General features: G+C 42.4%; 1 protein-coding gene across 1 annotated transcript in view; it reads left to right on the top strand.

Annotated features, from left to right (window-relative positions):
- KCNH8 (potassium voltage-gated channel subfamily H member 8) overlaps window positions 1-1546 on the top strand; it is a 283777-nt gene extending 282231 nt beyond the window's left edge. Inside the window, exon 16 of the mRNA XM_054595068.1 lies at window positions 839-1546. Within this exon, the coding sequence (XP_054451043.1) occupies window positions 839-1546 (708 nt within the window). The remainder of the gene's footprint in view (window positions 1-838) is intronic.
- The last annotated feature ends 11516 nt before the right edge of the window (window positions 1547-13062 follow it).

Below are 13062 nucleotides of genomic sequence, written 5' to 3'. Positions count from 1 at the left end.
AATTTTATTATTGCTTTTAAGTGTAAAATGAATAAGGAAGACTCCTCACTGGCTCTTAAGAGTTTGGAGGTCATGTGTCCTTTGAAAATCTTATGAAAGCTGAATGTCTCACCTGGAAGAGTGAATTAAAGCCCACACCACACAATGCGGGTGGTAATTCCATGGGGTTCCAGGCTCACTGATGAATCCCAGCGGGCCCAGGCTCCCCACAGCGGTTGTCTGTACTCACCTACACTGCAGGTCGTTTTCTTTCCAGCTCTCATTTTGCAGCTTTCCCCTTTTCACAGACTCCCTCCCTCTCCAATCTTGTGTGAGTTCTTGCTCACCACCCTCATCCTCACTGAAAGCCAAGTTGTCTCTGGACCTTAGATCTCAACCCAAAGTGACAACGTGAGAGCTGTCCCTCTCTGGGTGTCTACTCTGGACAGGTCGTATGCTGAGTGCTTTATATGCAGCGCCCCCCCACTCAGCGTTGTTGTGAAACGAGATGATTTGCGTGCACCACTGTGCACGCACGACCCAGAGGAAGTAAAAGATACTGTCTGGATTTAACACATACGGGAGATGAGAGGATGGAGCCATGCCTCTAATTCTATTCAAGAACCCCAGAAACACGGATTAAGAAGGCCACAGTATGTCTCTCTGGGTTCCCTCGGAATGAGGATGGGTTTAGCTCAGGTGCCCAGCTTCCCCACTCACCCCTCGGACTTGACTGGAGCTGGAGGCGGAGCAGCCTTGCTGACCTTCTTATTACGAAATCTCACGTCTCTGCCTCACTGCTCTGAAATCACAGCCACGCCCTTCTGACTATTGTCTTTGCTTTGCTTTATCCAAACAGGTAACGACACTGACGCAGGAGGTCTCCCAGTTAGGCAAAGACATGAGGAATGTGATGCAGCTTCTAGAAAACGTTCTGTCACCCCAGCAGCCGTCCCGGTTTTGTTCTCTGCACACCGCCTCTGTGTGTCCCTCCAGAGGCAGCTTACAGACCAGGATGACTTGGAGCACGCACCAGCCTTGCCTACACTTGCCAGCAGGCGGAGCTGCTTATACCCAAGCACAACTTTGTGACGGTAATGTCACCTCGGACATTTGGAGTGTGGATCCCTCCTCTGTGGAGAGCAGCCCGCAACGAACCGGAGCTCCCGAGCAGCAAACTCCTGCAGGCGGTGGACGTTATCCTTCTCCAAACCTTGATTTTTCGCCTGCCCACTACCAGGTGGTCCAGGAAGGTCACTTGCAATTTCTAAGGTGCATCTCTCCACATTCAGATACTACGCTGACACCTCTGCAGTCCATTTCAGAGACTCTTTCGTCCTCTGTCTGCTCCTCCTCAGAAACATCTTTGCACCTGGTTCTCCCAAGCAGGTCAGAGGAGGGCAGCTTCAGTCAGGGAGCCGTGAGCTCCTTCAGTCTGGAAAACTTGCCAGGATCTTGGGATCGGGAAGGAATGGCGTCAGTCTCTACTGAACCCTTGGAGAACTTTCCTTTGGAAGTTGTCACAAGCACAGCAGAAGTGAAAGATAATAAAGCCATGAATGTATGATATTAGTGCACGTGAGGCAGCTGCCAGATCCAAACCCACCACTGCATGATGGCTTTAGTTGCCTTTTTTGCCCCTGGCAGATGTGAAGACAGAGTGAGGTCAGGAGTCCTGCAGGAGACAGCCGAGGGGCCAGGCAAAGACACATCGCCTCCACACTGTAGCCAAGACTTTCAAGATCCTAGAAACACAATAGACGCATTTTCCTGTACAGGTATTAACTTACTGGTCTGTTTGACAGACTTTGGTAAAACGTCCAAAGGCCCCGAGGGTCGGAGCAGCTAGAAGTCTCAGACAGAGAATTTGTGGATTTGTTTTGTCCTAGGTGGCTTTTGTGAAGGGCAGCAAAGGTTTTTCCTGAGTGCCTATTTGTCGTTCTTGAACAATGTCCGTAGCACTGTCGGCCTCAGGAGTGCACAGCTCCTGCTGACCTGTTTTCCTCTTTGTGAAGGCAAGGGGACAAATATCACTGCATGTCATCTCCTAGACAATCAGTCAAACAGAGCTGGTGGCCAGTGGTTAGCTATTGCACGTTATTTGCCATGTAAATGACTATGTCTTTATTTATCAAAAAAAGAGAGAGGTTATTTTTATATCCTTGGTATGAAATATGTATTTAAACTATTTAAAATATTTATAAAGAAATGAATGTTTTCTTTTCATTCTGGTAAAAAGCGCTTGCCATTTTAACAAGAAATGCACTACTGTTATGTATAGTAGGTCAAAAATTACTTATTATCAAGAGGATGTAGTTTCCAAAGGAATCCCCCTTGTATCTGCATGCAGTTTGCAACAAATGTATCCTCACACTTCTGGAATACTAAAGAAAAGTGAGGTCATGTTTTTACTAATGAAGTGGAAACAGGGGGTGAGGGTCTAGGACAGGAGCTCTGGCGGCGGTGGGGAGGGCTCCACCCACTCCACTGACTCCCGTCTGTGGCCTGAATCAAGGCTGCCCTCGGCGCCGCACAAATGTCCCTCCTCCAAGCATCATACTTGTGTTGTTCAGGAACCTAAAAGTAGTCTGTGGAATAAAGGTTGTAACTACATTGAGACAGTCTGGCCTCTGAAGGAGGGAGAAAAATCTTGGCTTTCTTCTTCCCCTGTGCTATTCTTTCAGGGGAGGTTGTAGACCAGTGAGAATTCCAAAACGGAGCCAAGACTTCCAAGCTATGGCTTGTGAGAGAGAGGCCGGCTCGCGTTGGATCAGCACCTTTATTTTTTTTTAGGCTCTCAACAGTGCTCTAAGTTATGTGGCGCAGGTGTTTTCATTCTCATTTTGCAAAGGGGAAAAAAAGTGTCCCAGAGATTACACAGCAAGGATGCTGCAGAAAGTCTAGAACTTTCAATGCTCCCCATATCTCAACCAGCAGGAAAATTCAGATGCTGCCTGGGTGAGGATTTAAACATCTTCACTTAAGTTTTATTTTATATTTAAGAACATTTACAGCCTAACCATTCCAGAAAATCTATTGAATTCACATTCTGGAGTCCTCCTGTTCTTATTTCCCACCACAGAGAATAAACAATCTGACAACTGTATCATTAAAACATCTAAACAAAACAAGACTTCTGATGTATGAATCTTACCCCCTAAAATTGGCCAGAACAGCAGAAAGAAAAGAAATTTTCTCTAAGAAAGTATGGAAACAGAACACGTTTATGAGGCACGTCAGTCAACACGCAATGCCTTCTGCTCTCCCACCTCCAAAATACCTTCAAAATTTGCTTGTCCCAACTTAAGTGAATGGGAAAATTGAGGCAAAGACAACAGTCTAGATTGAATGTATTCATTTGTATTCCCTATTTTGCTCATCCTTTGATCATCCTATGTCATCATTTGAAGTACCATTCTAAAAGAGCTAATTGGTGTTGGTTGGTGAATACTTTTTGAAAAATTAGCGCTACTATGATGATGTTACTAATAATGACTGACATTTTGTTTTTTGAGTATTGACCATGTACCAACAGATGTTTAGGCATTAACACGTTCGCACATGTAATCATCAAACAATGCTAAAAATTACTTGTTATCATTATCCCCAGTTGTAAATAAGTAACTGGGACATGGGTTTTTTTTAAATCTGTCCCATCACATTGTTTTAAGTAATAGACCAAATACCCCCATGGCCATTCTGAGTACTCCTCCCTCCATCTCTAAATCCATTTTTGCTGCCTTTTCAAATGGGTATCTTCTGAAAATAAAATAAAATGAAATATTTGTTGTTGTTTTTTAAAGTAATCATACAAACGGGATGGAGTAGTTCAGCTCTGAGGATTTGAGGAAGTCCAGTGAAATATCTAGAAACATGCTCATATTTTTCTACCTTCTCTGTGTATACTTCTAACAACTGATGTTAGCAGGCGTAAGAACCAGCTGCCTGCCCTGGGTGCATCTGCAACTGGGAGAGAATGAGCGAGCTCCCGGAACAAGTAAGGGGTCCCCCAGATCTCCCCCAGGCGGGAACTGGCCTCCGCTGGGTCAGCCACACTCTATTCCTCCCCAGCTTTTTCTCTCACCGCTATTCTGATAAACAGGACTCCCATACCTAAGGCAGCCTGGAATGCCATGTTCGGGTTTTTTGTTTGTTTATGCATGTTGTGACATTATTCTAGGAAGTGAGAATTCCAAGTTGCTCTAGGCGCCTGACATTCTAAACATTGTTGCTATGCAAATAGCAGACGCCCTTGTCTTCTGACCAGGAATGCATTTCTGGATCCCGGCATTTTCCTCATCTACCCACGCCCAGCTGAAGGGGCAAGCAGGGATCCAGAGGGAACAGAAGCACTTATTTTTTTGGTCAAGTATATTTTCTTAAAAATAATATTGGGGACTAAAGTCTTCTGTGTAGTTCTAATTAAGAGTACCAAAGTGACAGGTTATATAAGACTTTATTTTAATTCAACATAGGAAGAAGTTTCTGGCAGTTAAGACTTCTTGCAAATGGAGTTTATTCACTTGAGAGTTGGTAAGATCATTAATAAAGTGTCCTTTCAGAGTCTGAATAACACTTGGATAGGAGGATTATTTTCCAGAAGACTCTGTATTAAGTGTTAGCAGAATACCTGCATTAGAATCACGTGGGGTACCTGTTTAAACTATAGAAAATCTGGCTACAACCTAGTCCCCCTAGGTGGGGCCTGGGAATCTCCCACCTGGGGTGACTTAGATACACTAAAGATTGGGAAGTATTGGTCTGTAATCTATAGTAGTACAAGATTGAGTTTTAGATAATTTATACATAAATGAACTAACATCTAAATTCTATTAAAGACAGCCCTGTACCTATAATTATATTAATAATTAGGCATGGTTAACCGCTGTATCAGTCGTCATGAGCTCTAGTTTGAATAACATATTTCCAGGGCATCTTAATAAAAAATAGAAATGTCAGGGCCCTGACTGCCAATATATGGGCTGGGTCCCGAGTGATTCTGATTTGGATGTTCCAGGAAACAAACTCCAGAAACATTGCCCTCCTCATCCCTTAGATAACGGAGCTGGTGCTGTGGGAGGTAGACGAGCTAGAATCAAACCAATTCAAACTGACAGTTGTGTCAGTTTCTATTTGCAATTCTATTTCCTTACAGTTCCTAATACAGTGATAATTTTTTTCATGAAAAAGATCGATCACTTTCTCCAAGAAATCTTTGAGCATTTATTCATTATTTCCACTAATAACAGTCAAACACCCACTACGCGTCTTACACTAGTGCCTCTTGATTTATTGTAGATCTTCATTTTCTTATTTTATTCAGATTTTCTAGAAGGAAAAAAAAAGGGGGAAATGCCTGTTGAAGTCTCATGAACTGGTCAGTTCTTCCCATACAGGGAGGAACCCTGCTTGAATGTGAAGCAAGCCAACGGGTTGGTTAGCAAAGGACAATTGCTGTGCACGGGCCGTGGGTGGAATAGAATGGCTCAGGTCAAGATTATGATTTTTCCAGAGCAATGAAAATAGCTTGCTCCAAATAGTTCTCGTTAAGTCTGCTTCTTCTCATGAAGTGTATAGTTTAGGTCACCCTTTTAAGACACTGCCTTTATTGTAGAAATCTGTCATGCTCTAAACGTGGTCTGCCCTCGATCGCCATCATCACTGAAAATAGAACCTCAGTGCATGTGCCCCTCAATTAAAGGCTGTTCCAACGGGCTGTCCTTTGCCTCCTTCTTTCAGGTTATCCAAAGGCAGGTGCTTCAAATAAATATGATGTTGAGAAAGAAGCGGGAGTTTTGGAGGGACACAAAAGAGTGCTGGCTTCCAACCATTTTTCTTTGCTCTGTGACCTCAGACAAGCTATTTAACACTTCTGAGTCTCAATTTCTTCCTCTAAACTTTGAGGATTAAAATGTATCTAACTTGCAGAACTTTGTGAAGGTTTAATGAAGTAATTTATGTGAGAGCACACTACCTGACATATAATGAATGCTAAGCAAATGTCAGTTTGTCTCCCCTGACTCTCTCCTACTTCCCCTCCCATCTCCCTCTCCCTCCCCCTCCCTAAGTCCTCCCTGCCTCCTTCCACCCCTCCCCACTTCCTCTTCCCAGCTTCCTCCCTGTCTCTCCCTTTCTCTCCACTCTCCTTTCCCCATCCCTCTCCTCTGCTCCCTCTTTCTTTCCCCTCCCTTAACTGTCCTAGGCTAACTTCTGGAAAATGAGCCCCCTTTGATATCTCTGCATAGATCCCAATCTACTTTTATACTGTGATCCCAACAGTATATTCATCGTGATATTAATAATCAAGTCAACATTTACCATTAAAAAAAAATTCTTCAGGAAGCACCAGAGTAAAAGTGGGTTGTCTCTGCTCTCAGCCACTTTAGCCCCAATCCATGTGGCTTCTGATTTGTCTTTATCTGAATTTTAGTAATTAAAGCTTTATTTTAAACTCTTTGTAATTACAGAAAGGTCCAAGAAATATATTCACTAACATGAGTATATTTCATAAACATTCACTATTTTTTATTGCCCATAAAGTTACTCTGTGGAAATTTGCTATTATCATCCTTCAGAAATGACACACAGATGTTTGCCACACCCACCGCCACAGGCCACAGACCCGAGCACTTCAGTCAACAGCCTCAGAGCTTCCCCTGTGGCGGGTGGTCCTGCCCTCCTGCCCGTAGCTGCTCCAGCAGGAAGCAAAGACGATGAAATGCCTGCTATTTCATACAAATGCCATCAAAGCTTCCCCTTGGAATCCCATCGAGAGAATAGGTCCCACCAGAGGGAATAGCCAAAATGTCACTCCCTGCAGCCTGTGTCCTGAAAATATCTGTTTCTTGGGTTGTGTCATTTAAAAGAGCCCCAACTAAAGATCTCAGAAAAGACTGGCAGACAGCCAGTGAGGCAGAGGCCAGCACATTTGTACCTGTTGTTCCAGGAAATTAAATAAACTGTACATTCCAGAGAAAAGAGCTGGGTAGGCAACACTACGTCTTCTCAGATGCTTTCCTCCTGGCTTAGGCTTCTTCCTTCCGGAGATACGAAGCTAGGAATGGGATGAAATTGAGTACCAAGTCTAAGGCTCTGTTTTGAGGTTTTGGGTTTGTCGTTTTTTGGTTTGTTTTTTTTTTTTTTACAGTTGGCTTGTCAAAAATAAACGTACCTGTGTGATATACTTGAGTACAACAGAGAATAAAATTGCAGGAAGCAAGACTTAAAAGTGCGTCTGTGCTTTTCATTTTTGTAAGAAACCCATGTAGTAACTTGAAGGGATCGTTCTCAATTAAGAATTTCCTCCGTTTGGCACTCTTGCTTGGAGTAGTATATTTTCTACCAACGCTGAGGCTCCGGAACTCAGCAGCGGGGTCATTGTTAACTGCGACTGACTGAGAGGAGCTCACACTCAGCTGCATCCCTCAGGAAACACAGGCCTCGGAGTGGCTGCAGCTACACGGCTGTGGCTAACACCCTGCGTGTCTTTGGGATCCCTTGCCATGATGGGCAGTGATGTCCAGGAGCCCCCAGGTAGAAACGCATATTTCTGCAAGTTGCCATGGTAACCTGTTGCCCAAATGACTCATGATTGCCCCTCCTGCTCTAATCAGGCAACCTGTAGAGCAAAATCCAATTGTCCTCTCTGGCTTCTAGTATCCAAAAGCTATCTGAGCCCTGGATCTGAATCACTTAATATATCTCTGGTTTCATTTACACCAAAACCACTTTATCTTTTTTTTTTTTTTTCCCTGACTCTTGATTCTCAAAGTGTAGCCCATGGAGCAATAGCAGCAGCAGCTTCATCTGGGAGCTTGTTAAAACTGTAAAATCTTGGACCCCATCCCAGACCTACTGAATCAGGCGGGACTTAACAAGATCCTCATATGTACATGTTATAGTTTGTTAGATTTTTTTTTTAAATAAACACTGGAATAAACACATGTTTTTGACTCTGGCCACCCGTGAGAATCACCTGTGCAGCTTTTAAAAACCAAACTCTTGGCCCTGACCTCAAAGATTCTGATTTAATTTGCCTGAGCAGGATACTGTCTAAAACTCCCCAGGGACTCCAGTACGCATCCAGGGCTGAAAAAACACTGCAACTCTAGAACAGCAGTTATCGAAATGTGGTCCCCTGACCAGCAGTATCAACATCACCAGGAACTTATTAGAAATACAAAATCTCAGGCCCTGCCCCAGACCTACAGAGAAGGCAACTCAGGGGTGGCCCCAATGACCTCGGCTGATAGCTGTGCCTGCTAACGTTTAAGACAGGCAATGCTCTAGTCTGGAGGGCAAAGGAACCAGCATGGACTGAAGTTGGCCTTAAGCAGGAAGGAGCTTAATATGATAATATTACTATTATAAGATGTTTAATAAGATGATTCCTACAACTTTCTTCCCAGAGCCATTGTTTTTCTATTTTAAGTATTCCTCAATATTATAAAACCATACTAATACATAAACATATCACTTTCTATGTAAAATAAACTCCCTACTTTGCCATCCTTTCTATTTCTACGATTTAACCTAGTGATGTATCCTTGAGAAAAATGTTATCACTAAGGTAGCAGTGGTGCATCTCAGTTGTATAAGGCCTGGCTTGGGAAAAGAATGGCGTTGGTTACAACAGCAAGTCAAAATTACAGGATTAGTGACCCATGGCTCAGGAGAAAAGCTTCTCCACCAAGACTACAGATGATATGTCCCAAGAAACAACAATCTAATGCTTATCCTAGTGTCACTTACATATTATTGTTGTGTTCAGAAATCAGGGCTTTATATTTCAACAAAGAACCAGCTGCATATATAAGCTATAGGAGCAACTGTATGCTGTTTTGATCACATTCACAGAAAAATAACTAATAACCTATAATCTGTGGGGAGGAGGTACCTACTGACAATAAGCTATCATACATGAAATGATGAGGAGAGAAAGTTTTCCGTTACCAGAGACTTTTTGTATTTATTTTAATAATGCCTACGTAAATTCTATAACAAACCTTAATGCAGGTTTCAGTTTTAAACAAGTCAATTTTATTTTTATATATGGGACACCTATATTGTAGAGTTTGAATATTCAGACTAGTCTACGGTCTGAATTTATCTAATACATAGTTAAAATCATCTTTATAGAGGTATTAGCAGAAATAAATGTAGATGATGAGATCTGGGCTGGGATGAACTGAGTCTTTAAGTCCACTATGGGACTATTTGACTTTGAACAAAACAATTAAATTCTCAGACTTTATATTCCCTTATCTCTGAGATGGGATATACTAATTTGAGTTCCCCTAGATGTCTATCCTGAGATAAAAGTTTTAGTCAAATAGTTTATTTGATGAATGACCTCAAAATACACTGGTAGGGGGATGAGGAAATGAGACAAGGAGAGGAACAAAGCCCATAAAAGATGCGTTATTGAGAGGGTAATTACTGTGAGCAACTGAGGCTCAGTGGCGTGAAGGAGCTCTCAGAGGCGCTGTAGAGCTTGACCGTGAGTTTCCTACCTGAGCAGGAAGAAGCTGAATTATTCGTCCTCCAACTCTCATTTGCCAATGACTGAGGAATACTCCCAGAGATATTAACTCCACAGGGAGCCTCACCTACCCCGTGTAAAAGCACAAACAAAGCCTTAGCCTAGTCACGGGTGCTTGCAGTAGTCTCGGTGTGTGCACAGCGGATATAGGGGGGCACCAGGAGAGTCTGCTACCTCAGGTACGATCATCAGGTCCGATGGAAAGACAGAAACAACGCAGTAATTTCAACAGAGAATACGTCATATAATGAATTATTATTTATGGAGGATGAGCTCCTGAAAAGAGATGAAAAAGAATGCTAAAGAATACCCTATGGTAGAGGAAGACTCCCTAAGGAAGAAATAAATTTGGAAGAAGTGCTCCCAAAACTAGGATCTAGACTTTGTTGGAGAAGGCGTAGACGTAGCCCAGTGAATAGCAGAGAGGTTTGATGGGTTGCCTGGAGCAGACATAGCCACAGTCCCTGGACTGAGGCTGGAAGGCAGGAAAATGCATGCCAAACAGAGGGAAAAGCTCCTGCCTGGGTGCGGGTGGATCAAGGCTGGCGTCAGAACTAGCAAATGGATGGTGAGCCCCCCTGAGTGTCCTGCATACGATTGGTCACGGTGTACTGATTGGTCACAGTGTACTGCAGGGGCCAACCAGGAGGCACCACGTGGAAACAGAAGACCCCTTTTTCTGCCATGTCTCTCCAGCACCCTCTACTGGCAAAGAGGAAATATTCACAAGTTCCTGACCAGTATCTGCAATGGCAATGAAGCTGGGCAACAAAGGGTGGACATCCAGGAGGAAAGGCAGTAATCTGACACGAGGTAATACTATTTGCATAAGATCATTCATTCTACATGGAGTAAATGGAATGTATTAAAGTCACTTAAACTGTAAAGTTGTCCTTGAGAGTATTTTTATATGAGTATTTTTATTCAAAACATCATCAGAATTATTGCTTACAATAAAAATGTGTTTTTCACTGACACTACTTATTACTTTTCTCTAATAAAGTCTTTAGCATATGGAATTCTTAACAGGATTTGCAGTCCTTGTAAGAATGTTATGAAGTGACTCCTGTACCCACAGACATATTCTTTTGTTGCCTAAAATTCCTTTATTGGGAATTAAGTCTTCCTTGTACAACTAACAAGTGCAATAGATCCATTTTAATCCATGGAATAGAAGGGCTCTAGTGTGTCTCTATTTTTTTTTTTTTTTTTTTTTTTTTACTGCAAATTTTGGTAGACAGCAGTGAAAATGAGGAGGATGCTGGGATGCAAGGCTAGCAAGCGTTCACTGAGTATGCGGAATGTCACGGCTTCCTCCCCTCAAGGGCCCTCAGGAAACCACGTCTCCTCTCATCCTGGTTGGTGCAAAGTCAGACAAAGTACAACCCAAACCCCAAGTTTAAATCCTCAGATATAGCACACTTTTCTCCCTTAGCCTCCTCATGGGTTAGCGATACAACTGTCAATTGAAATATCACCTTGAGATGTCTTTATCTCATACACATCCAATTAATTAACCTTTCCACTAAGTGAATTAATCTTTTGACCCATCAATATGCTTCTGGATATTAAGTTATTGTTTCCTTTCAATTACCATCAATGTTCTTAAACATAGAAAAACGATCTTTCTTAGGGTCTGCTGGAAGGTCAGAGCACCCATTCCCTTCCTCTCCCTCCTCCCTGCTTCATGAAGTTTCCACCACCCCCCGGGGGATACATTCCCATTACAGCACAACTCGCTCAACAGAAACGAAAAAGCAAAACATGATCTTTGGTGGGGACATACACTCTTTTCTGAGAGTTGGGCACGGTAGCAGAGCAATTGGGATTTTGAAGAAAATGGTAACACAGTGGCCAGAGTTACTAGGTGACCGCTGGAGGGGCCCTGTGTGGAGGCAACGCACAGGGTGAATTGAACAGGACCAGGTGGCTGCTAAAGGCTTCCCCGGTTTAAGCTCTTCCAGTGATATGGAAAGAAGAGAAAAGAAAGGCTAAGAAAAGATTCCATGGTTTACTCTGACTCAATTCAGATGTGACCAAAACTAAAATTGATAGTCCACAGAAACATGAAAGTAAACAGTCTAGTCGTCTAGTCAAGACTGAAAAACAATTTGCATAGTAAATATACCAGCAGCTCATCCCCAACTTACAAGGCTTTAAGGAACTCAGTTTCTAGAGCCACCAGAGTGAATGACATCCTTCCTTCTGATGTTAAGACTGATTCTCAGCCAGTTAATTAATTCTCTTAACTCTGGTGTCCAGCAGAGGGGTTAGGGTGAGAGACAGTAGTCAGATAAAAGGTGAATAGAGATTTTTAAAAAGTGTCATAATTGGGGCGCATGACCCACTAGATGCGCCCGTGATGTCCACAGGTCTGAGGAGATGTGTGTCGTACCATTGGGGTTTGCATGAACTGGTCTCTGTGTTGGAGTCCAATGACATTCTTCCACGGCCTTCCTTCCATGTTTTACCCTTTCCTCTTCTTTTTACATCAACATCATATGACTTTTATGGACTCTCGGCTCTATGTGTTGTCATTTAACCATATCCAAGACTCCATAAAGTCTACTTTCTTATCTCTTTATCACAAATAAGGAGGCATAGGCTGAGAAAACTATGCAATTTTCCACAGGAAATACAAAGTACGGTTTTTCCTCTTAGATTCCAAAGACCACACTCTGCCCAACTCCATAGTGGTGGAAGGTCTCTCATTTATAAGCACATATTTAACCCTTTCCTAAACCTAAACTTGGAAAACAAATTATATTAGTAAGTGCATGCATTTGAATTATCCCTTGAAAGTATAGGTGCTCTTATTTGAGTCTCCTGATAAGTCTGTTATATTGTCAGAACATTTGCTATTAGTCTTGTTTTATAGATAAAGAGATTGAGGCAAGGTTGAACAGGGAGTCTAAACCAGAAAAAAATGAAAACAGCTAACATTTAGTGAACACTTAACAAGGTAATAGGCACTATGCTAAATGATTTATGTATCAATTAATTTTGTCCTAATAATCATTCTATCAAGTAGTTACTGCTACTAGCTTTATTTCATAGCTGAGGAAGTCGAGGATAAGGAAGTTAAATAATACATCCAAAGGCACACTCCTAGTAAGTGACTGAACCAGGATGCAAACCAATCTATATTGGTTCCAGAATCCTTACTTTTAACTCTACATCATGCTCCAGTTTCATGTGTGTTTGTTACCTCTGTGCCTCTTCAGGCTGTAAGGTGTTTCCAGACAACCTATATCTTTCAGAAGATTTATATCCTCCCTGCCTCCCTCCGTGGCAATCAGGATGAGCCTGGTACACTGGCTGCTGTGAAAATGTGACTGAAAGGCCATATTATCTAGCAAATGACCACTATTTGCATGGGAATGGGCTGGTCATTACAAGGCTCCCCATGACACATTTAGCATTCAAAGCAAATAATTGAAATGACATTTAAATTAACTACTCTAAAAGACCTCCCATGCTTCCAATCTCCCATTAACTCTGCAACAAAGGTGGGAATTAAACAGTATTTTATATAATATACT

The sequence above is a fragment of the Pteronotus mesoamericanus genome, unplaced genomic scaffold, assembly GCF_021234165.1.
Source record: "Pteronotus mesoamericanus isolate MK-2021 breed Mesoamerican mustached bat unplaced genomic scaffold, CSHL_Meso_final scaffold_54, whole genome shotgun sequence".
NCBI classification, from domain to species: domain Eukaryota; kingdom Metazoa; phylum Chordata; class Mammalia; order Chiroptera; family Mormoopidae; genus Pteronotus; species Pteronotus mesoamericanus.
The sequence above is the reverse complement of the archived record's forward strand: the minus strand, read 5'-3'. Positions and strand labels throughout refer to the sequence as shown.